Genomic DNA, 25,974 nt, shown 5'->3' on the forward strand with positions numbered 1-25,974 from the left:
GATGGGGCACCTGCACCAGTGTAAGTCAACCCTGTCTCCAAGCACACTGTTAGTTCCGAGGACACTTTTGTCACAGCAAGATTTCTTAACCAAGGAGGCAGTGCCCTGATGCACATCCTGGCCCAAGCTTCTAAGCTCGTTGTGGGCCAGTGACAGTTGGTGGAAACCCTTTGTGTAGCCCTGCCATCCTGTACTCTGAATATTTGGAGCTCTAAGAAATGATAGAGTCAGTCCTGGTCTGAGTTCCCAGACACTGGAAGCCAGGAAGGACCCTTCTCCGTGCCCTTGGAGAGATCCACCGGGCACAATGAAGTGTCTCTTCATTCACAGGTGCTTTGTCACTTAGGTATAACCAAACCAATCATTCTCACATGTCTCTCTTTCTCTCTCTCATTCACTGACATTACACTCAGCCGACGCTCTCCCTGGGGTGCTGAGATGGCAGCAGCGTCTCTGGTCCTTGGCAACTCGATTTATCGAGGCCAGGGTTTCTGGGAAGGTTCCCAGGCCTCAGCTGTTGAGTAACGAGGAGAAAGCCGAGGGCAGGAAGCTGTGGGAGTACAAGAACTCCATCATCTCTCAGGTCAGAAACCTTCCAGGGGACACTGGTTGATTCTGTAACTGAGCCCTCGTGATCTGTGTGGCTCACCCTGCCTTGGGGTGGGCACTCTGGGTCTTCCTCCTTTCTTATTATGGTGGCCCACTTGCCTTGATTAATTGATCTTACTGCTTTGGGTATTTCACCAAGGTGGAGCAACAGTGCAAACGTTGTCATGAACAGAGATGCTCTCAGGAAATGGCTCCCACTAATGGTGCCTCCCATTTATCCATCCCGGATCTCAAGAAGCTGCCCACTTTCCATGTTTCCATATTTAACACATCCAGGTAGAGAACCAAATTTAATATCATACTGATGACACACTGTATATGTTATAAAAACAGAAACAGAATTTTAGAGTTGAAAGGGGCTGGAAAATACTCTCTTCTTTAGCCTCCTCATCATCCCATCTGTGGGCAGAGCTGAGACACAGAGAGGTTAAATGTCTTATGAAAGTCACACAACCAGTGAGGAACAGAGCAGAGTTCCCTGATACTCAGAATAGCGAGTACTTTCCCACTCAGGTACTTTGTTACACAATGTTCACGTGAGTTATTGTGGGTTAAATTTTACAGGTAAAATAATTGTTCACTTTATCTTCTTAGAGAAGAGTATATTATTGTCTAAATCATTTTAAAAGATTCTTCATTGATAGCATCCCTTTAAATTGTTCATCTAGAGGTCTGCTGTAATACCATGACATTCACCTTTTTTAAGAACTTTGTGAAAAAATGTCATATATCTTTGAAAGAAGGCCCTTAGGAAATCTGAAGCTATTTTTTAATGGGTACCAGATGCCCCAAATTCTCCTTAGGCTGAATTTTTTTTTTTAAGTTGTGCTGATTCAAGCTTAGAAAGTTAGCCAAGGTCACTTCGCTGGACTCTGGCAACTGATTACATTGAAGGAGCAGGGCTTTTCCTCTGGTTTGTATAACCTGCAGTGGCCCTGGGTCCAGCATGGTCTCATTTATTGACACTTCTTCAGCTTTATTTTCATCCTCTCCACTATAGTGCAGAGAAACAGAGCTCACGGAATTGAATTTAGTGATCTGAGTGATGCCTGAATGATCGTTTTCATACCCCATATTTTTCTCTTTGGATTTGGCAAATTCTTCTCTTCTGTCAGATAATGGAATTGGGTTATTTCAACAAGTTGGAAACTCTGGGCATCTTAAGGATGTGTTATTTTTCTATATCTTTGCCCATGGTCAAAATTGAAAAGCACCAACAGGAAAAAGCTGACAAATCGTATTTGTGTTCTTGTGTTGACTCCGTGTTTGAAAATGTAAAACTAACCTTATCCCGTATACCAATAATCTTCACTGTGAATTGAAGTCATGTAACCACAGAGAGGTGACATCCTTTACCCCATCTCCTGTTTACTATCGTTTTGATGTTTGCTCATCAAATGGGTCCTGCCTCCTTTTCAGGTAATGATCAGTGTTTTCTTAGGCACCTACTATGGGAACCAACACTGTCCCAAATATGGGGGAAGAGTAACAGTCTTGAGTGGTGGAAACAACATTGACTTTGATTTTAAAAATCTTTGTGCTGGGGTTCCCTGGTGGTGCAGCGGTTGAGAGTCCGCCTGCTGATGCAGGGGACACGGGTTCGTGCCCCGGTCCGGGAAGATCCCACATGCCACGGAGCGGCTGGGCCCGTGAGCCATGGCCGCTGAGCCTGCGCGTCCGGAGCCTGTTGCTCCGCAGCGGGAGAGGCCACAACAGTGAGAGGCCCGTGTACAGCAAAAAAAAAAAAAAATCTTTGTGCTGACGAAACATAAAGGGACTATTTAAGATAGTGAATACATTTATAAATATCTTTTATTACATGCATTTAGTTTCACATTTTTTGGATAATTTAGTTTTTTTATGGAAAGCTTAAAGGAAATTTGAATAAAGTGAATAATTCAACTTTTTACGAATAGGTGACTGCCCATTTCACAGAGGACTTCTCACTGAATTCTGCGATTTCTCAACTGATGGGACTCAGCAGTGCCCTCTCGGTAGGTGGCCCGTCTGTGCTCATTTGCTGGTAACCGAGGAGGGAGCGTGGCCTCCAGTCACGTGGTGAGGTGGCCTGCAGCTCCTTGAGGGCAGAGACTATGCCTTTCTGGACGTTTTATCTCTGAAGTCTGGTGTATAGTAGGTGCCCCATAAAGTGAATGGGTGTGACTGAGTTAACTGATTAGCCACACCTCAGGAAGACACTGAGTGTTTGCAGGAACTGTCGAAGAATGGGGAACCCTGAGCTCCCTGAGGGGCGCAAGAGGACCCCTGTCCTGGAGGTTCCACATTGCAGAACCTTTGAGCTAGTCTCTGTATTTCCCACTGGTTCTGTGCACATAGGAAACATAGCTGAGTGGTTAAGAATTAGGACCGACCTGGATTCTAATCTGGTCTCCATCTCTTGGTTAACCGTGTACGCAGGACAGATGACTCTCCCACTCTAACCCTTAGCTGCTTAATCTGTCAAATGGGGTAACAATACTGCCCTCAAAGGGTAGTAAAAACCAAATGCGTTAGCATCAGACCGTGGGCGTGGTTAAATGCTCAGTCAACAGTATATCTGCTCAGGAATTCTGTGGCGGTCCAGTGGTTAGGGCTCTGCACTTCCATTGCAGGGGGCACGGGTTCGATCCCTGGTCCAGGAAACTAAAATCCTGCAAGCCGCGCAGCACGGCCAAAAAGACAAATAGTAATATATCTGCTGTTGCTGCTCCAGCTATTTTTAATACTATGATTAAATAGGGAAAGTTCTTTGCCCAGAGCAAAAATGATGTTGAGGAGGGTTTCTTCCTGCCTGTTTGTGTCTCTGGATTTCACATACATTCATGGCCTTTCTTACCCAGGCTTATCTTGTACACCTCAGTGTTCTTACATTGCTGTTCTTTTCTGTTCCTCAGCAAGCTTCTCAGAGAGTTGTTCTCCACAGCCCTGAGTTTGAGGATGCTCTCTGTGCCCTGATGGTGATGGCTGCTCCCATGGCCCCTCACATAACCTCGGAGCTCTGGGCAGGTAGGTGGGGAGGCCTTGCTTGACTAGTTACTACTGAGCAGCATGTGCTCCAGCCTCTTGTTGAGCATTATTCAGCCGTGGGGTCCAGCGTTTGGCATCTGCACTTGGGACCTCTCTGTGGAAATGGGAATGAAGTGAGAAGGTGCTGTGCAGGAGGACTTGATGGTTATTCTGGGCCCGTTCTCCAGACCTTGTGTTCAGAGGTCTCCTGTGACTTCTGTGGATGTTTCAAAGGAGCTTGCAGAAGCCAGGCAGCCTAGGGATGCTGTGTTTACATCATGCTTTTATCTGGGGGCCTCTGAGAAGTGGCATTCATTTCTTTTTCATAATTATTTTAGCTCTTCTCACCTGTTTATTCTTCTCAGTAGAACTCTGGCATAGTTCTGTTAAGTTCTCCCAAAATCTCCTTGAGATTTTGATTGAGATTTGGTTAAACCTAGAATTAACTTGGGAAAGTTTCACATTTTTACTGCATCTAGGCTTCCATTCCAAAACATGATCTGTCTCTCCATTCATTCAAGACTTCCCTCGTGCCTGGGCAAGTTTTGTAATTTTCTTCATGTAGGTCCCACACATTTCTTAAGATTATTCTCAAGTAATCTTGCCACATTTCATTTTATTTTTGTTATTGTGACTGGAATCTTTTTTCTTTAATAATTTTTGACTGGTAATATCTGGCATATAATTTTTAATATTAATTTACTTCCTTATTTTCTAACCAGATTCCCTACCAATCTCTCCTCCTTCATTTAAGGGGTAGAATCCTCTTGGATTTTCCAGGAGTTTATGATCAGCAAATAAGGTTAAATTTTCTCCTTTCTGATAGTAATGCCCTTGTGTCTGTTTACTTTCTTTAATATACTGCTTAGAAAACCGTATGTAATGTTAAAGAATACTGGCAACAGCCAATCTTGTTTCATTTCCAGATTTAAATGGAACACTTCCCTGTTAGGTATGGTGTTGGCTTTTGGTTTACAGTAGATATTCCCTGTCATGTTAAGGAAGTGGCCTTCTAACCTTGTTTACCAGAACTCGTCTTAGGAATTGGGAGGTAGATTTTACTTAACATCCATTCTTCAATTGTTATGGTGTTGTATCCTTTGCTTTTAATTTTCCCCTTTGCCCTGTTGTCATGACCTACATCCAATTAATTGATTGCCTAATAGCCTATTGTGGGATAAATTTACCTTAACCATGGGGTAGTAAACCTTTAACATACTGTTAAATTCTATATGCTAGTGTTTTATTTAGAATTTTGCAATTATACGCCTAAGAGACACCAGTTTTATCTTAGTAGGCATTGTCAGGTTTGGGAGTAAGGGTTTTGCTGACTTCACCAAGTGAATTGAGTTGCTTCTGTGCTTTAGAACAGACTATACAGGACAAGACGTTCACCCATTCTTTGCTGAATAGCTAGAATGCCCTAAAGGGTGGGTGGTATTAGGTCCTGCCAGGCTACTGCCATATCATATTAGATTATGTAGCCTTTCATTATCTCCTTAGGCAGGAAACATGCCTCTTTCATTTAGCATTGGTGATCATTGTGATCATTAAGTCTTTTAAATGGCACACTGTTAATTCTTTCCTAGTCTTCCCTTCTTTTAAAGCAAAACTTATCTAATTTATAATAAAAGTGTTTACTCTGACCCTAGAATATACAGATCTCTCCCTTTTATTGTCCTTTTTTGTCCCACATTATCTGTCTGCCTCCTTCATTTCATTTCTCCCAGGAGGGACTGATGTAAATGGGGTTTTCAGAAACTCCCTCCTTGCATTGCCCCTCCAGTCTCTGTGTTTTAGGGCCAGGATTTGGGAGGGTGGCAGAGAGGGTCTGCTGTCTCCAGGGTCCTGTCCCTGCCCAGCAGGTCTTACCAGACAGGTGTACACTGTGGTGTTACCCTGTTAGTCTGTCCTTCAATTGTGTGACAAGATCTCCAGTAGGATATACACTAAAGCAGTATGGTAGCAACTGGCCCATTTCAAACTTTGCTCCATGTTTTTTTCCACACACAATACCAGTGGGCTTTTGTGAGCTGTGTTATAATAAGGAGTGGGTCTAGACTGAGTCTTAGTTTTGCTAGCATGTCTCATTCAGCCATTCAGTAAACATTCATTGAGAATGTATTTTGTGCCTGGCTCTGTTTTAGGCATTGGTGGGAAAGCTGGGGAGGGCATTCTGAGCAGCGGGCATTGCAGTCTGTGTTCATTCACTTGAGAAGATCTTCCCTCAAGCTTTACAAATTCATGGCAACTAATTTTTTTTTTTTAATTCGAAGAAACAATGGGAAGCCTTTGTCTCCTGGCTCTGCACATGTGTATGTGTGTGGCTCCTCTGAATGAGCATCGGGGGCTATAGCACAGTCAAGTGAGGAGTCCTGCACACCAGGCATATCACCTTGGTCATTAACTCACAGACAGGTCTTTGTCAGGTGCCTTCTGGAGAGAATGGGGCCACGACCCCTTCCTGCCTCTCCCAGCAGCGGATAAGGGCCAGTGTCACAAGGTGTTGAAAGTCCTTTGCAAACAGAAGTGCTATGTTGTGAGGGTCATTATTGTCATCCCACACTGTCAGTCACTCTTGTCTCAAGCCTTTGGGACAGTTTTTACACACATTTGGTTTATTCTAAAAGACATAGCTTTCATATAACTTCTGGTTTCATTCCTGCATCTTCGAAAGATAACCTCACAATGATTATAATGGAAATGTGGTCAGTGAGGGTGGGATGTTCAGAAATTACCATTTCTCAGAATTCTCCAGAGAAGCAGGTTTTCATAAAAGAGATCCTCCCTCAAGGGCAGCAGAATTGAGATCTGTCTTCTGGGGGGCAATTTGGGGTCCATGGGCAAAATGGCCATCATGGCTCTGGATAAAAGGAAACCTTTAGAGAAGCCCAGAGCGCTTCTCTACCGATCACTTTAAGAATCAGTGGAGACCCAAGAAACAGAACCAGTGTCTTGGCAGTGTGCACACTTCAACAGGATGAGGAAATCTTTTTTTCCTTCCTGAAACTTTGGATCTGAGAAGGTCAATAGACCACATCTGAATTTACAAATTTATCTTTTGTTTACCACCATAGAATACTGTCCTATCTATGAGGGTGTTAGGGAAATTTTGCATATTTGGAGTTACTGATACTGTTTGCACACAAAGGACACAAGGTTTCCTTTGTTGGTGGATAGTAAAAAAAACGGAAAATCACCAAACAGGGAGCTCCTTGGTGGTACTCTGGTTAAAGGTATCATTTTATCATCATCAAAAATGACCTTTCTAAGAATATACCAGCAATACAAATGAGCTGGTTTTATCTTATATGCAGAATAAGGGCAACTGCCTCAGGTCCCCCTCTTGGGCAGTTGGTGGGGGGAACTACAGCAGCTACGCAGGTATAAAGCAGGGGAGGAGGCCGACAGCAGCTAAAATACTCTAACATGCACTCTCTCACCAAAGCTCCATCAGGAGGCTTGTTGTCCATCTGTAAGATCCACCCTCCCCCAAGTTGCTCTCCAGTCTACTGGCTGCCACCACCAACTGGGTTCAGATAATACAGACTATCCCTTGGTAAATGCTTTTAGGCATGGGTAAGTGTGCCTCCTCAGGATGACCCTCCTCCTCCCCTCTCCACAAGGAAATCATTCTAATGCACAGTGCCTAAGTTTCATCTCCATAGTCTTTTTCTTCATCCTTAGAGGGCACATTTTTTTTGGAAAAAAAAAGATCAGGGTTTGGCTGGGCATCTAGTCCAGTATTTAGCTCAAAATGATATTCCCACGGTATTCAGGTTCACATAAATTCATCTCAATTCAGTTCAGACTCAAATTCACTGTTGGTATTAGTCATCATATTACTAATCACAGTCTTTTACTGAGCCTTGCTCAGGGTTTGTTAGGAAGCACCTGTCTACGCCTTTTTCCAGAGGCTCAATTCTGCACCTTCCTTGGAAGGGTCACATCCTTGCCAAAACTCCATCGTGGGTGGTGGAACAATTTAGCTTGTGCATGCCCCCCCAAGAAATACGTAGCTAATGATAAGAATGTATGGTGTCAAACTGGAGAGGGACAAAATGGTTCTAGTGACAAAATTATCTCTATCAGAGAGAAAAACTCTTCAGTGGGATTTTTTTCACAGCCTCCCATTCAGTGCTCTCAGGAGTTGCCTCGCAAATGTCCATTATTACTCTGCTCAGTCACACCCTAGGACAGCTCTAGCCCTCATTACTCATTTGTAATAATAATAATACCTTGCATTTAATGTACTGCTTATCATATGTATGATATGTCCTATAGCATTTATGATATATTTATTTACATTTAATTATAATTTAATGTATGTATTTTATAATGTACTGCTTTATCATATATATATATAGTACATTAAATTCACGATAATTTGATTCCTATCTGTGAAGTAAATAATTAACCCAGCAGCCTTGAGTTACTCAAATCTTGTACATTCTCAGAAGGGCCTACTTGTATGACTAGCCTTTGGCTGGCTCCTAGGAACTGAGGTCTTAGAATGTTCCCTATGCTACTAACTGATTAGGGCACTGTGCATGTTTGACGTCTTGAACCACATTATACCAGCTTGTGTGGATAGTTTGTGTAAAAAATGTGATTTATGGTGAACACCTGCTTTCCTTCTGGAGGGTCTGAAGTTTCAGTAACTGCAGTTACCACTGCAGTTACCCCAATAAAAACCCTGGACTCTTAGGCTCAAGCAGACTTCCCTGGAAGAAAACATTTTGCATGTGTTTCTGCAGTTCATTGCTGGGGGATTTAGTATGTCCTGTGTGACTCCACTGGGAGAGGACTCTTGGAAGCTTATACCTGGTATCCTCCAGCTTCTGCCTGATGTACCTTTTTCCTTTATTGATCCTGCTTTTTATCCCTTTGCTGTAATAAACTATAGCCTGACTATAAAAAAAAAAAAAGACCTTTCTAACAGGCAGCAGCTTGGATGGATCTCAAGGGGATTATGGTGAGTGAAAAAGAAGCCAATCTCGGGCTTCCCTGGTGGCGCAGTGGTTGAGAGTCCACCTGCCGATGCAGGGGACACGGATTCGTGCCCCTGTCCGGGAGGATCCCGCGTGCCGCAGAGCGGCTGGGCCCGTGAGCTGTGGTCGCTGGGCCTGCGCGTCCGGAGCCTGTGTTCCGCAACGGGAGAGGCCACAACAGTGAGAGGCCCGCGTACGGCAAAAAAAAAAAAAAAAAAAAAGCCAATGTCAAAAGGCTGTATATTCTATGATCCCATTTATAACATTCTTGAAAAAAACAAAATTACAGAGATGAAGAACACATTAGTGGTTGCCCAGGGTAGGGTTGGGGACTGGGCAGAAGGGATGGTGGCCATAAAAGGGGAAAGGGAGCCTTGTGGTGATGGAACAGTTCTGTCTCTTGAGTGCAGTGGTGGTTATATGAAGCCACACGCACACACGTTAGTGCTTATAAAACTGGTGAAATCTTGGGCTTCCCTGGTGGCGCAGTCGCTGAGAGTACGCCTGCCGATGCAGGGGACACGGGTTCATGCTCCGGTCTGGGAAAATCCCACATGCCGCGGAGCGGCTGGGCCCATGAGCCATGGCTGCTGAGCCTGTGCGTCCGGAGCCTGTGCTCCGCAACGGGAGAGGCCACAAGAGTGAGAAGCCCGTGTACCACAAAAAACAAACAAACAAACAGACAAACAAAAACTGGTGAAATCTGAATGAGCTCTGTGGATTGTACCAATGTCCATTTCCTGGTTTTGATATTGTGCTGTAGTTATGCCAGATGTTACCACTGGGGGAGGCTGGGGGAGGGGTCACAGGACCTCCTGTACATTTCTTTGCAACCTCCTATGAATCTATAATCATTTCAATTTCTTTTTGTTTGTTTGTTTTAAATTACCTTTCTAAACCCACAAGTCCTGAGTGTTGAGATTCTGGTTCTGGAATGTCATAGACGATGAGAGAGGAAGGAAGGGAAGAAGCAATTTATTTCTTGTTGTGGAAGGTTTTAACAGACACACACACACACAACTGACCAGATGCAGCCATTCATCCCACTAGTGTGTGAGGCTCCCGTGTCTCCTGCATCGCTCTGCAGAGCAGTGTGAAGGAGCTCGTGGTGATGGGATGGGTCTGCCCTAAGTGCCCAAGGAGCGCTGCTCCTCGAGGGTGATCTCACAGCTATACAAGCCCCGCTTCCGAAGAAAAGTGCATAGAGCCAGCTGCAGAAAATAGCTTCACCCTCCAGTGTACCTCTCTGGGCTTCTTAAAGCAAAAGCAGAACCTAGATTTTTCATTGAAAAGTACATCTATATGCATATTGTAAAACCTTCAGTTCTTACAAAGGGTGTGTCCTAAGTTCCCTCCCATCCTCACCCCTACGTTCAGTGGCTCTCCCCAGGCACCTCCACTGCCAGTTGGATAGTTGATTTGACAGAAATCCATGCACGTATGTGAAATGTTTCTCTCTTACCATATGGAGTGTATAGAGTCGTTCTATATCAAAACTTACAGGCTGACCCTGTTCTCTTTTTTTTTTTTGCGGTACGCGGGCCTTTCACTGTTGTGGCCTCTCCCATTGTGGAGCACAGGCTCTGGACGCACAGGCTCAGCGGCCATGGCTCACGCACGGGCCCAGCTGCTCCGCAGCATGTGGGATCTTCCCGGACCGGGACACGAACCTGCGTCCCCTGCATCGACAGGCAGACTCTCAACCACTGCGCCACCAGGGAAGCCCTGACCCTGTTCTTTTTTAACAGCTATATGGTGTCCTACCCAGTGAATATTCCATAGGTTATTAAACAGTCATCCACTGATGGGCATTTCAGTGATTTCTCCTCTTTTTCTGTTTTTTTTGTGCTGCTTTGAGATGAGCCTCTTGTCCAAAATACAAGTTATTTAAAATGTGGTGATAAGATCTCCATTTCTATTTCTCTGGCCATTTTTACAGTTTCAACAGTGATTTATCTATCTTGGTTTTTGCCTCCGGCTTTTACCTCTTGTCATCTCCAAGTCTTCCATCAGTACTTTAATTGTGAGGGTCACAACAAGGTGACCCTTTGCCTCTCTTAAGTTTCTGAAGTAACTCTAATCTTGAAGTATAGTCTACCACCATAAACCCATTTTTCTTAGTAAAAATGGTGGTAAAATATTGTAGCTATATTGTTTTGCTGTACATATATGCTGTATTCATTAATTTCAACAAAACTGTAAATCTTGGGAATTCCCTGGCGGACCAGCGGTTAGGATTCCACGCTTTCCCTGCCAAGGGTGCAGGTTCAATCCCTGGCTGAGGAACTAAGATCACACAAGCCACGCAGTGCAGCCAAGGAACAACAACAACAGTAACAACAACTGCAAATCTACAAATAATCTGGAAGTGTGGGAACACTTCTTGTAAGGGACACTAAGATACTTGTAAGGGACAGTAAGACATCTGCTGATGTTCGGATGGTTTTATACATGAATGTGTATGCTGTGTCAGTGTTGTTATTTCAAAATAATGTCAACAGAACCCTTTCTGTGGGTAAAGGCTAATGTGAAGTAGCATCACTTCCGGTCCACTTCCTTGGAAGTGCCAGGGCTGGACGAGGCATGATGGGGATGAGACACCACAGAGTCCCCAGGTCCTCCTCTGTGTGTATATGAGGATGGGGGTGGGCTGGAGACAGGCCTGCCATCCACGGGCACCATGACCACCCAGCACTCACTCCGGGTGCCATGGTGGCATGGCAACCTCACCAGCTCTCAGAGCGGGAGAGGAGGCTTGTTTCAGTTATTTCACGGGAAGGTCAGCAACAACAGCTCTCCAGAGGAGGGGCAGGAAGGGGGTGGGCTGAGAGCGACAGCTGGCCCTGCGTGGTGGCCTTGTGTGCCAGGGCCTTGCCACTTCCCAGCCTGTGTTCAGACTTTCTCCACATGCTTCCCAAAGGCCAGCTCTTGACCTGACCTGTGTCACGTAAAGAAACCATTGTATTTGCCATGCAAATATTAGGTATTTTTACTACCCTAAAAAGAGCAGGAAGGCAAAAACACTACGTAGAACTGGGGGTGGTAAGTTTCTTTTCCTCCCTGCTGAGCAGGATGGCCCCACTCCCATCTATATGGAATTGCTGGCAGGGGCCCAGGCCGCTATAAATAAGCATCCAAATTGCTCCAGGAAGGCTGGACTTCCTCATTTTTTTTAAAGTGGAATTTGTAACAGCTTCTGCCCAGAACATTTGTGTCCAATGTCCTTTCATCTCCCAGGCATCCTGTACAACTGCCATGCGGAGATTTTGGAATGCTTCCCACTGCAGCTGGGTCACAGGACAAGGCGTGCTGGCCCAGCCAGCTAAAATAAAGAAGTAATTATCTTCCTTCTGTGACCTCTGTCTTGCGATATGAGTCTTAATAGGATCCCTTCTGAGGAACAAGCAGGAAGCTCCTTTCTGCTTCTGCCAAAAGGCACATCTGTTAGAAATGGAGTAAGTTCATTAGAAGCATGGGAATCCCAGGACACAGGGGCCAGATGGGCCCCAGGAATACATCTTTTATGCTACTTGATTCTCAGACCCCGATGGGCCTTTCCTTCCCTCAGGTTGACTGGCAGCACAGGGTTACAATAGGAGTGACAAATAGTAAAACATGTGAAGCTACAACAAATCTGTGATGCCTGCACAAGAACCAAGACAGAGGTCAACAGAACAAAATGGACCAGTGCTATTCAGAGTGGTCCGTAGACCTGAGGCTGGTCTAGGAACTGTCTCTAGGCCAAGATAAGGAGCTTAGTAGGTACATCACCTGTGTCACTAAGCACATATTCGTGTAAGACTGACCATTTTTTTGGTAGCAAGAATTTCTCAATGAAGGAAGCAGTGTGTTAATTCATATTCTGGCCCGTTCTTCAGCTCATCACAGACAGGCATTTTGAGTATCTTTGTAGTGAATAGTTCTGAAACCATCCCTAATATAATATATTGTAAAAGAAAAATCACAAACCAATAGGGAAGAGAAGGTTTATTCAACAGATTGGATTTGGAGAATTGACCAAGTTTTTTTTGTTTGTTTGTTTGTTTTTTTTGCGGTACGCGGGCCTCTCACTGTTGTGGCCTCCCCCATTGCGGAGCACAGGCTCCGGACGTGCAGGCTCATGGGCCCATGGCTCACAGGCCCAGCCGCTCCGTGGCATGTGGAATCTTCCCGGACCAGGGCACGAACCCGTGTCCCCTGCATCGGCAGGCGGACTCTCAACCACTGCGCCACTAGGGAAGCCCTGACCAAGTTCTTTTTAAGAATGTTTTTTCACATTATATGCAAAATAAATTATGGATAAATGGGCAAGAAAATGAAACCTAAAAAAAAAAAACTGAAGAAAAATCTCGAACTGATGTTATAGCATGGAAAACTGTTTTTAAATATCTTTTCTAATTACAAAAGTAATAAGTATTCCTTGTAGAAAATCTATCATTTTTTTTGAAATTTATGTTTATTCTTATAGTTCTAGTTATTCCATTTCACTCTGTGTAATATTCTGTTGAATAAATAGCTCACAATTTATTTATCTAGTCCCCTACTAATGGACATATGGGCTGTTTGAAGTTTTAATTATTTTTACTATTAAAAAAACGTCAACAATGCTTCAGTGAATGCTCTGGTAGCTGTCTTCTTCCTAATACTACTAAAGGCCTAGAGAGAGGCAGTACATGAGAATTCCATTGTTTCGCTTCCTCACCAGCATTGATATTGTTTCAGTGGTGGTTTTTCATCATCATCAATAAATTTGTTTTTAATAGAAAGATCATCTATACTTCTGCCTCCCGGGGTTAATGCTTGCTGCTTTTCTGATGTATTTCCTTCTAAATTTTTATCTGTTTATTTAAATATTTACTAAAACTGTGGCCATACTGTATATACTATTGTGTGTCATCCTTTTCCATGAAATTGATTATTAGTTTAAAATGTAGGAAAAAAGAGAATCCAAAACTATATCTACAGCAGGATCCTGGTGGTAGTTTGGTTTCATTTTGTGGAGTTGGTTTGTACATACAAGTATTCATTAAATACATTAGTATCTTTCAAAATAAAAAGTTAAAAAGATGCTATCCATGTAAACATGATTTTCTTCTTTGTTTTTAGACTTTTTACAAATTTTCTGCAAGGAGCATGCATTACTTTTGTCATCAAAGAACATAAAATAAAACATTGTCATTCACAGCCCAGTGTTCGGGACTGGCATTGGTGGGCTTCATTCCCTCTGTCCCAGACTTGGCCTCAGACCATCCCCTGAGCTATGGGCCCGTCCCTCAAATGCATCTGCTGGTCTCAAGGCTAGTAATAAGGGGGAAGTATGTAAGGGCCACCCCACCTCCACCAGCCCTGGAAAAGCCATTCACAGCGTAAGGGCTGTGCATCTACCATAGCACCGCCCCCAGCGTGGGCACACGGGCCACATGCACTTGCCCGCTTGCCCAGGGCTTGCCTCTGGGAGGACCAGGAGGCAGCGGGGATACCACACAACAATTGCCCAGGGATCTGTTTTCTGCTCTGTGTATTTCCTGCCCATTTGGGGGCATCTTTTGTACTCATGAGATCAACAGAGGCTTGGAAATCCAACTTTCCCTGCTAGGAAGCCCCTGGTTGAAGTCGCAAAGCACTGACAGTTGGCCCTGAGCAGCTCTGGATGGTGAGCCTCCTCTGCTTTGGGAGCTGCAGCGTGAAGCACTCTGGGAAGAGAGACTGGAGAGGGTTTCCTTCCTCCCTGCTTCCTCGGGTTTGACCCACCCTGAGCCAAGGACAGCTCTTTCCAATTTGGTAATGGCGGGAGCCCCTCCCGAGAAGAAGTTTAGCGGAAAGGTTGAGCGCCCTCAGAGTAGGTCCAGGAGGAGCGCCCGCTGTTCTCAGCATGTTGGCTCTGGTGATTATGAGTAAAAGTACTCTGAGGCCACAAGTATTCATGGGCCAGAAAGGAAGCAAATGCAGCTCATTACTTTGGGATCCACTCTCAGGAGCACAAAGGATTCCTTCACCAGCAGGACTGCAGAGAGACCGAGTAAAAGCAGCAGCCTTGCTTTTGCAAATGCACTTGAGAACAGTGTGTCCATCCATCGTTATGGCTCTGGATGTTGTTTGAAAAAAAAGAAAAAGAAAGCTACCTATAAACTGGGATGATGAGCCAGGCTGAAGGAAGTAGGGGGCACCTGGTAGGCTGTGGAAAGCCATGGTGTGGCCTCCTGGGGCCTCAGACGGCTCCAAGCCAGGCTGTGTCAGGGCAAACGCTTTATTAGTGCTCCCAAGGGCCTCGTACGTGCTCAGTGACTCTCTGTGCCTTGGCGTTGCAGGCCTGGCGCTGGTGCCAAGGAAGCTGTGTACTCACTACGCCTGGGACACCAGTGTGCTGCTTCAAGCCTGGCCAGCTGTGGACCCGCAGTTCCTCCAGCAGCCCGATGTCGTACAGATGGCGGTTCTGGTGAGTGTCTCCTGCAGCCCCTAGGGCCAAGGCGAACCGGCCACACACACACGGATGGGTTTGGAAGTTTCTCGCCAGGCCTTTCTAGCCCACTCAGCTCTCCGCCCAACCCTCCAGCCTGTCTTCCTTTGCCAGCACCTTCAGTTTTGAAGTTACCGCATGCCAAAAGCTTGTGAGCATAAAACTTGTGGCCAGAAAGTGGAAAGTATCAACCTGTCCTACATTATAGGTTCTAATTGTCTTCCTTTCCAACTGTGTTTCAATCTCTCTAAGTTTCATTCAGCTGCTCTGGGCTCTTGGAGGGGGTAGGGTGATGGTGAGGAGGTGGGCAAGGAACACCTCGCGCTGCAAAATATATTTCAGAAAGGCTACATGAAATTTATTTTTTGGTAAATTGCATCATTTTAAATACATAAAAGTAGTTGATTATAGAGCAAATAACTCTCCTATAGTTTATCCTTATGTAATTTTTATGTATTTAATTTGTTTAATCTGAGACCCATTATGAGGAATATCTCCTAAATATGCTGATGTGGCTGAAGAGGGAAAGAAAACAAGGGGTGAACCTTTTAGTCTGAACCACACGTGGGCCAGCTAACTTACATCCCAGGTTTAATTTAACTCTCACCACCGTAAAAGATAGGCATAGCTGTTCCCATTTTTTTCGGCTGAGGACACAGGCTCAGAGAAGCTCGTCACCTTGCCCACGTTTATTTGTTTATTCCTCAGTCATTATCAAGTTACCTATGCTATCAATACATCAGGCACAGTGCTAGGCTCTGGGGACACAAACTGAAATGCAAAAAACAGGGTCCCTGCCCTCACGGAGCTTAAAGCCTGGTGGGAAAGATAGGGGAAAAGAAGAAGGAAAGAGAAAAATAAACAAAATAATTGCAAACTGTGGAAAGTACCACAAAGTAATCACCCAGGGGCTGAACAGGAGCCGGGCCTGCCAGGCCCCACCTGCTTCGTCTGCAAACCCTGGGCCCTGCGGGCAGATCCATGTTGGGAAAGCCAGTTGCCCCCAGGAGACTGGCTCCTTCACAGATGCTCTGTCTCCATACCACCTCCCTGACACTTAGTTCCTCGCTGCCTCCGATTTGCTCCCCCCTCCATGGAGGGGAGGAGGGGGGCTGCCCTGCTAGGCTTCTTCCCCAAATCCTCAAAACCGAAACCAGCCTGTGGCACAGAGAGGCGATTTCTTTAACTTGAATAATGTTTCTAAGAAATAACTATCTGTGTACCCCTAAGAACTCATCCTCAGCGCAACTGAGAAATACCAACCTGAGACACTGAAGTTTTAATCTGTGAAAATGTCTTTCCATTTTAAATTACCACTGAAGAAAAGAAATTTAGGTTTGATAATTGGTAAAATAATTTCAGATTATCATTGAAATAAAAATCCAAGATTTAAAATGTGTGGAGGACTCCCTGCAAGTACACCCAACTCAAGAACCTCTGGGTTGGGGCACTGTGCCATGTGGCAGGACTTCTGTCAAGGTCTGTGTTCTGTCTCCACGTGATCTCACTTGGTGCCATGGCCAGAAATAGAAGTTGCAACACAGAACAGTATAACTCGGTGTAATTCAGTTCAGCCGTGCCCGTGTGCTCTGAGCCCAGAGGCACTACATCGTCTTCATGGAGCCCAGCACCCAGGAGGGACAGTCTGGGGAGGTACACGCATTGTCATGCACACCGAGAGTTTGTGTAGCCTCCAGGTTAAGATGTAAGAGCTTGGGAGTTGGACCATCTCAGTTTTGCAAAATACTTAATTTCTCTAAGCCTCAGTTTCCTCAGTTAGAAAACACAGGGCCTGCCTTACCTGGTTGTTGAAAGAATTAGATGGGATAATGCCAGGAGGTACTTAGCCTGCTTCTGGACACACTAATGACAAAAGCCACTAACACGCAGTGAGTACCGACTAAGAGGCAGGGACTGCCCTTAGGACTTTCCAGATACTAACTCATTAACCCTACACAACAGCCCTGTGAAGCAGGCCCCGCTGTTTTCCCCATTTCACAGACGAGGCAGATACGTGCCTAACCCCATCTTACAAGTGAGGAAACAGTGGCAGAACAGGGCTTAATAACTCACTCAGTAAATATTAAATGCTGCTAGCATCAGCATCGCTGCCTCTGGCAGTTGGGGGATTGGAGGAGGCATCCGAGGAAGGGGATGTGGACCTTGGCTTTGAAAGAGGAGCAGCATTTCCCTAGTGGAGAAAGGAGCAAAGGCGGGGAAAGTCCTCACTGGACCGTGAGCCATGGAGGGGGTGGAACAGAGGCAGAGGCAGGGCAGCACTGGAGAGAAGGCCAGACTCCATCCCGAGAGGTTGGGGGCTGACAGGGAAGAGAGAGGGTCCATGGGGTCATCCCATCTCCACCACTTGCTGGAAAGGGGCCTTGGGTAAGTGGCTTCACCTCCTATCCCTTAGCTTTGCCCTCTGTGAATTGGGGATGGAACGGCTGTGACCTACCTCACAGGCTTGTGGTGGGGATAAACAGGTTCACTCAGGTGGATTGTGGAGCACAGTGCCTGGCACAGAGTGAGAACTCAGACAATGTGAGCTTTTATTGTCATTAGCCATTGCAGGGCTCCTGTCAGTGAGTAGTGGTGGATGGGGCGGGTGGATAGTGCTCATGGCCAGGGGCCCTCCAGGCAGCTGTTGGAAAAGTCCAAGAGAACAATGCAGAGGCCTGGACCAAGGCTGAGCGATGAAGTGGAGGTGGCAAAGCTGGAGGGGCGGAAGCTTGCAAGGCCCCCAAATGGGGACTGGGAGCCCTTTCTAAAGTCAAGCAGCCGCTGTTTGAGGTGATGTCTTACTTGTCTCCCACCCAGTGATCTAGGCTAACGCAGCCCATAAGAATGCCACTAAATTCTACAGAAATCTGAAAAGATGAGGTGGGTGATTAAGGGATCCTGGATAATGTGCTTGGGTTGAAACTTCAGAAGTTATTCCTGGTAATTTTTCATAACACAGTGACTTTATTTTCCAAGTTAAAAACAGGAGCATTCGTGAAAAAAACGTAAACGTTCTTACAGGAGCCATGGGATGGAGGAATTGAAGCACGGCTGTTCAGAAGCTATTTGGGTCATGTGTCGCTTTCCTCGGTGGCAGTATCAGTTCATATTTGATGTGAAGTTTATCCTTATGAAACTAATATTCAGTGAATACCACTACGGCTAGAACTATACTGGCCCATTTTAGGCAAGAGTTGTGTGTGATGTGGGTCCAGCTTCCAGGTGGTCAAACTTGAGCGCCCCCTTCTGGAGCCAGTCATCAGGGAGGGAAGTTGCCTACACACCCCAGAAATTAGTCCACGTGAGATCTAGGTAAATCCTCGGTGACACCCCCTGTAGCCAGATCTAAACTTGATTTGAGCTTCAGTAACACAATAATCCCTCTACCCCCGGATACAGCCTAAGCCATCTCGTGCTGAGGATTTTTGACATAGTTTCCACCACAGCTGTGACGGGGCAGCACTCAGGAAGTACAGGGTGGCGCCCTCTCCCTCTCCTTATCCAAAGCGTTCAGGCGTTAATCCTACCCATCTAAGTGCGCTTTGTTCTTCCGGGAAGCTAGGTGCTGCCTCTTCTTTCTCTTTTCCCGTACTCCTTCCCCACACAGAGGCAGCAGTACCCTTGAGGGGCAGTGGGTATTGATGTCTGGCTGCCTGCCACTCTCAGGACTTTCCTCATTGTTTGTCTCGGCTTTTCACCTTCTCAGATCAACAACAAAGCCTGCGGCAAAATCCCTGTGCCCCAACAAGTTGCCCAGGACCAGGACAAAGTCCACGAACTGGTTCTCCAAAGTGAACTGGGTGTCAGGCTCTTACAGGGGCGAAGCATCAAGAAGGCCTTCCTCTCCCCCCGAACCGCCCTCATCAACTTCCTGATACAGGAGTGACTGCAGGGATGCTGCGGCTACCACGAGGGCTTGAGGCACCTCCTCCAGGTCTGGGATGAAGGAAGGAGTCTGGGGCCCAGGGGCAGGAAAAAGCCAAATGTCTTTTTTATATATATACATAAATTTTATTTATTTATTTATTTATTTATTTATTTATGGCTGTGTTGGGCCTTCGTTGCAGTATGCGGGCTTCTCTTTGTCGTGGCTTCTCTTGTTGTGGAGCACGGGCTCTAGGCGTGCAGGCTTCAGTAGTTGTGGCATGCGGGCTCAGTAGTTGTGGCTCACGGGCTCTAGAGCGCAGGCTCAGTAGTTGTGGCACACGGGCTTAGTTGCTCCGCGGTATGTGGGAATCTTCCTGGACCAGGACTCAAACCCGTGTCCCCTGCATTGGCAGGCGGATTCTTAACCACTGCGCCACCAAGCCCCAAGCCCAATGTCTTGAATGTCTGCCTTTGCACTCTGACGGGCTGGCATCAACAGGGTGCCTCTGAGGTGTGGCCTGGTGCAGGGGTGAAGGTGGGTGGAGGCAGAGGAGAAATATGAGTGAAGTGGGGTGGGGACCCAGTACCTTCCTCCACCATTGCAGGGTGGAGGAAGCATCTAGCCCCATAGGAAGCCACCAGAGATTCAGCTGGGTGGGAGCGAGAAGGTGAATTGAAAAGCAAGTGAGGATGAGCACGAAGCCTCTCGAGCAGCCTGGGAGCTTCTGGACCCCAGAAATTGCACTGCCTTAGGCAGGTGTTAGGAACATAAGGCTAAACTGAGGAGGCACAGGGGCTGAGGAGCAGCGTGGGCAGTCACTGTTGAACAGGTGACAGAGCCTCAGCATCGTGGTGGATTGTCTCCCGCCTTCAGCCTAGATGGAGAAGCCATTTGGGTCGTGTCCAAATATCCATATGCAGAGTGGACACTGGGGTCTTCAGAAGTTGCTCGGGGGAATTCCCTGGCGGCCCAGCGGTTAGGACTCGGCGCTTTCACTGCCGTGGGCCCGGGTTCGATCCCTGGTCAGAGAACTAAGATCTTGTGAGCTGGCGCAGCCAAAAAAAAAAGAAGAAGAAGTTGCTCGGAATCAAAAGGCAAGCAGGGCTAGTCTGGCTGCCAGCACTCCCACCACTTCTCAGCCCTGCCGTGCAGGCTGTTTCCACCCCAGCCCAGCTGGACTTGCCTGCCAGGCCTTCTCTGATCCTGGTACTCAGGCTCTTGGACGAAGTACCACTTCCCACTGTGAATGGTGAGCAGCGCTTCCTAACCACTCCCTCAGGGTGTAAAATTTGCTGTGAAGTGAAGCGGAACGGAGCTGGTTCCAGCCTCGGATGGAACCAATCTCGGAGCCCGCTGCAGCTCAACAGGGAGTCTGCTCATGTGCGCCGCAGATGGTGATGCTGCCATGGATGTGGCCCGCAGAGCCAGTCATTAGGAAGAGCAAGTCCACTGCAGGGGGTGGGACTGATGCCACCCAGGCATCTCCTCCTGTGCTTGAGCCACTGCAGTTGGCTGCCAGGGAGACCCTGTGTCATTGTATATTAGGGTGATCCTGGGTTTCTGTGAAGTCAGCTATCAGGTGCTCTTACCAGAACTGGCCTAAGCCACTGATTACTATTTAATAGGGGGAGGAGGAGGAGAATCTAGGGAGGAGGAGAATCTAGCCATTCTGTGACACTGAAAATCTGTATTCATTCTCTGATGCCTTTTTCTGAAGTAGCCTCAGATGTGGTCCCCTGCACTTCAGCAGTTAACAGATGACTTTTTTTAATGGAATAAAATGTTTGTCATGTATGACTTTGGGACATATGTGTGATCCTGGAATAGCCACCATATTCCAATTCTGGGAGTTAATCAGGAACAGATTGAGGTATTCCATCGTCATCTGAAGCACTGGCTATGTGCCTGACTCCACGTGGACTGTTATAAAGTGGGATGCATGGGGAACTTACAGAACATGGTAGACCATACTGACTCAGGAACGTTAGTAACAGCAACTAAGTCACTTGGCTCAAACTTAATATTCTGCCTGATCCCCATGCCCAGAAATCCTGGTTTAATTGATCTGAAGTGCACTTGGGCATCTGGGAAATCTTAAAAGCTCCACAGGTGATTCTAATGGACAGCTAAGTTTGAAAACCACCGGATTAATTGATGCATTTGAACCATATGTCTAACTGGTCCTTTCTCTCCCTAACCTTCAGCTTAACTGGGATGAATTTGGTAACGACCAAAACACAATGAAGTAGAGCTGGGAAAGACTAGGACCAGAAGGGAAGGCAGGGGCCGGAACTCTGGAGCAAATGTTTAAGACGTTCCTAGAGCTGACTTGAGTGCACACAATCCAATTCCATGTACCAGCAAATGTGGATTAAATATAAGTGAATGGATGAGGATATTTGGTACAAGGAGGCGAGTGAGTGTTTTTGCTTGATTGTCTTGTTTATTCCAGAAGTAACGTAAGTGGTCTTGAGTCTGTCAACAAGATGAGTGTAGGGAGCCCTTTGCACATAATCTGGCCAGAGCAATGGGCGAGTCCAGCCTCAAGGCCACTGGACTAACCAGCACGTCTTTGGAGACCTTTTTCTCCAAGAGGATAAAACTTTTAAAAACAAGAGCTCATTGGTACTACTGAGATGGTTGGTGTAATGGAAAAATTGAACAGAAAAATCTGATCCCTGGGGTGGGAAATGATCTCAGTCCTTTATTAACTGCCTTGATTAGGTCAAAAACTGGACTCAACAAGTTCACTTGCATTATGTCATTTAATTTCCACTAAAACCCTAGAGGGAAGGGATTATTCTCTCATAAATATGAAGATACCCAGGTTCTGAGGTTCAGTAATTTGCTCAGTTTCCACAGCTAAGTAGAAGAACCGAATCCAAACCCAGGTCCTCTGGCCTCCAAATCCCCTTATGCCATCCACTGTACCTACCAGTCCCCTCACCTAATTGCCCATCTTGCTTGAAGTCAGGAAAATTGAGATGTTGGCTGGAAGCTTGGGGCTTACTAGGGAAGCCTCGCGACTGAATGGAGTGGCCATTATTCCTGTTGCCTTTGCTGCCTTGGCTTGGGGTTTACTGATTGATGGCCTGAGGCTGCTGGGGGCAGATGGCCCAGGGGTGTGAGCTAGAGGTTTGTGGCCACATAAAGAAGTCCACCAGAAATCCTTGCAAGCCACTCATGGCCCACAGGCTTCTTGGCAGGCCGATGCTCAGACAAGATGGCCTCCAAACCAAAAGCTGAGGATCCGAAGTTGGCTTTGGTTTTCATTTCCAGGTGGTTTGATTCCTGAACTGAGCCCAAGTCAGGGTTATGAGGCCACTAGTGCACACGGACATGCAGCAACATGCAACTGGGCTGATGACATTTCTGCTGGGCCACAGTTGGCCATTACTCGGGCCAAAGAGGGCATGGTTCCTGCACCAGCTGCCCTGGCCTCCACCACCAGCTGCCCTCTTGGTGTTTCTCAGCCTAGGAGGAAAGGGAAGGAGGCAGACAAGTCTACAGGGTCATTCTGTGCACCAGGAACCGTGCAAGGGGTTTTGCTGGTGCTCTTAAATCCTCACATCAGTGCTACAAAGTGGGAATTATGACCCACATCCTATAAAGAAGGAAACTGAAGCCTAGAAAAGTATAGCAGATTACCTACATCATGCCACGGATAGCTGCTCAAGCCAGGATTCAGCCCCAGTTCTGCCTTCCTGTTCACAGCTCATGCTTTCTCTTCAGCCCCAACCTGCCTTCCGGGAGGGAGGAAGTGGGGTGTCTTGGGAGGAAATACAGCTCTTGTTCTTTCTTTCCTGGGAATTCTGAACTGGAGCTCTGGCATGTATGTGGCCCTGCAGACTGGAGCCCCACACTCATGATTCACCTCCCCGCAGACACTCCTTAAAGAAGGGGGCTGGGCTTTTGTACCCTGAATCTGTCCATCACTGGCTGTGGGCCAACACCAGGTGGAGGGGGATAGTTAGTAATTTCCTGGGCGTCTTGGGATGAAGGGACTCCCACTGGCTCAGGGAAGGTTTCCACAGAGGAGCACAGCTGAGCCGTCGGCAGCCAGCATGCACGGAAGCTGGGGACAGGCACCCCTGCTTGTGAGGAGGACCCGGTGGAGCACCCAAGGCGACCCCCACAAGGAGAGAAGGTGAGAGTCCTGAGAAGCCTGAGAAGCAGCGAGTCTGTGGGTGAGGAAACGCTCTAGACGGACACAGAGTCACAAGAGACGCGGATGAACATAGGATGGAGTGAGGACAAGCTGAGCTGCCTTGGGCCTGCCTTGATGCCCTGGGCTGGGTGGCTCCGGGCAGTGCTGCTGCATTCAAGGCAGTGGGTGAGACCAAACTGGAAGGCATCATTCCCCCTTTTGCAGATGACAAAACCGTGGCTCACACAGGCTGTGACTTGCTTAAGGTCCTACAGTAAGTGATGGACTATCTTGACCCCCATTCTGTGCTCATTCCACTCAGGGGCCCCTGCCCCTACCCTGCAGGAAAAGCCTGGTGGTACCGCCAGGCAAAACTTAGCTCAGGAGGTAAATATTCTTAATTGTGGAAACCATCAGGGTAGACAAAATGAGTAGAGTCTGTACTCCGTTTCTTCCTGTGAGAAGAGCAAGCAGAAAACATCTGTTTCATGGGCTGAGTCCCTGTCTGAAGCTCAGAGGGTGGGCGGCCAAAGGCTCTCATCCAAGCTGATGAGTCTGGAGATCGGAATCTGGGGTGACCAACAATGAGCAAGGAGGAACCCCCCCCAAGGGTGGGTGGGCAGGCAGTGCTGGCAGGGAGGGGGCAGCCTGGAACGGCTGAGGAAGGGCCAGTCCTGTGGGGAGCAGCCTCGGATCCCAGGGTGGGGCCAACAGCCATCCAGAACGGTTGACCTCACTCCAGATCTTCATTGCGTCTGCCCACGTGAGGGAGCGGATACAGGGGTAACAAGGCCCTGCGGGGGTGGGGAGCCAAGCCTGCTGGAATCACGCGCCTGGAACCCAACAGTCATGACTCACCTCCATGCGCCTCAAGCCCTGAACTTGAATTCCAGTTCTTGTCTGGCTTCTGGAAGAGCAGGCCCGTGCCAGACACCCAGTGATGCCTGAGATGCCCCGATATCAGCAGCAATAATAACATCTACCACTTACCGAGGACTAGTTATGTGCCAGGCCCTGTTGTAAGAGCCTTACCACAGAAGGGGCCCAGCTCAAGACCACATGAGAGGCTGGCAGAGCCGTGATTCCGACCCTACTCCACCACATTGCTTCCCAAAGGCCTTGATGCAAACCAGCCCTGAACCTCCTGGGTTTTCCAAGACAGCCCTGATTTCTGGCTCTCAGAGTACCCTAGAACCTGCCAAGCCCACACTTCCTGATCTGAGGACACCTGGGTGAGCACCTCCCTGGTGCCCAGGGAGAGGTCTGGGCTTTCTCTCTGAGCCTGGGACTGACCACTCCCAGGGAGCCCTCACCTTTGAGGCCCATCAGTGAGACCTAGAAGTCAGGGGGTCAACTTTGCTCTACTCCACATACTGCGAGGAAAATTCCATGGAAGGGGAGACCTGGCCTGGGCCTGTGGGCACAGTGAGAGCTGCCTGGCCTCACAGCGGCTGGGCCAGTGTCTTCCCCAGAACATCCTTTCCTCTGCCCACAGAAGAACCTCATCTGTGATTACTTAGGGGTGGTTCGCCCCAGCCCCCTCTAAAGTTGGACTCACCTGCCACACCTGCTGCAGCTGCACCCTCATGGGCTGCCTCAGGACCAGGAGAAGAACCGGGCCTGGGCAGGGATCCCCTTCCTCAGACACTGTGAGGTGAGGGCCGAGTGTCCAGAGGGTATAGTGGACACTGTGGGGTCAACTAGGGAGGCGGGGCCACCCAAAAGGTGCTATTATTCACTGAACCTGGAATGTCATTCATCAGGGAAAAGGCAGCTCCCTTCCAATAGAAACAGGGACAGGGTGGGCCAGTGGGGCTTTGCGAGGTGGGTTCCCCAGGGGGCTCGCTGTCAGTGGGCAGGACACAAGGTAGCCACCACGTGGAAATAGGCTGAAAAGCCGGATGTCACCAAGTATCTCCATGATTAGTTGTCTGTTAACCTGTTAGTTATCAGATAACATGTTAGCTTTCTAGTAATATCTTAATTGATTTTTATTATGGCCTGAATGTTTGTAGCCCCCTAAAATTCATATGTTGAAATCGTACTTCCAAATGATACTAGCAGGTGGGGCTTTGGAGGTGTAACTAGGTGAGGTCATGAGGGTGCAGCCCTTGTGGGTGGGATTAGTGGCCTCATGAGAGTCACAACAGAGCTTGCTTCCCCTCTGCGTTCTGCCACGTGAGGACAGAAGAAGTCAGCAGTCCGCAACCCGGAAGAGGGTTCTCACCAGAACTCGACCAAACTGGCACCCTGACCTCAGACTTAGCCTCCAGAGCTGTGAGAAATAAATTTCTGTTGTTCATCAGCCATGCAGTCTATGGTACTTTGTTAGAGCAGCCAGAACTAAGACAACTACTAACATCTTAGGAGTCAGTTCCCCTCTTAGTGAGTGCAGTAGACCTCAGTTACAAGTTACCTCATGATTACCTGCAACCCCTTAATTGTGCACTAACACCTTAGTGGTCTGCCAGTATCTTGATTGTCTACCAATCATCTTGAGCAATAATTTTTCAAAAATTATCAGCTGTTAATGTAACTATAACAGATAAACCCCTAAGCCACAGTGGGCTCACTCACTCAGCAAACTATTTCTCATTCCCTAAGTCTAATCCTCTGGAGAAGGGAGCAGGGAGGGATCCTGTTCCATCCCATTCCAGCTTGATGGAGGGACCCAGGCTGAAGGAACCTCCACCACCTTCACCTCTTGGCTCTCAAGTTACCCTGGATGTTGATATCCAGCCCTCAGATATGGGCAGAGAGAGGTGGAATTTCATAAGGTGGTTTTCATGGGCCGGGTCTGGAAATGGCCATACATCGCTTCTGCCCACTTTCTCTTGGCCTCAGGGAGCTGGGAAATGTGGTCCCGGCTGGGCAGCCCCTTCCCAAGAACAACTCT

General features: G+C 47.4%; 1 protein-coding gene across 1 annotated transcript in view; it reads left to right on the forward strand.

Moving 5' to 3' along the window:
• LARS2 (leucyl-tRNA synthetase 2, mitochondrial) overlaps positions 1-20,068 on the forward strand; it is a 161,112-nt gene extending 141,044 nt beyond the window's left edge. The window contains exons 17-21 of the mRNA XM_082663515.1: positions 414-583; positions 2,526-2,603; positions 3,504-3,615; positions 14,915-15,042; positions 18,770-20,068. Of these exons, the coding sequence (XP_082519641.1) occupies positions 414-583; positions 2,526-2,603; positions 3,504-3,615; positions 14,915-15,042; positions 18,770-18,949 (668 nt within the window). The 3' untranslated portion in view covers positions 18,950-20,068. The remainder of the gene's footprint in view (positions 1-413; positions 584-2,525; positions 2,604-3,503; positions 3,616-14,914; positions 15,043-18,769) is intronic.
• Positions 20,069-25,974: the final 5,906 nt, after the last annotated feature.

Source organism: Grampus griseus (genome assembly GCF_964374135.1).
Source record: "Grampus griseus genome assembly, chromosome: 10".
Lineage (NCBI taxonomy): Eukaryota > Metazoa > Chordata > Mammalia > Artiodactyla > Delphinidae > Grampus > Grampus griseus.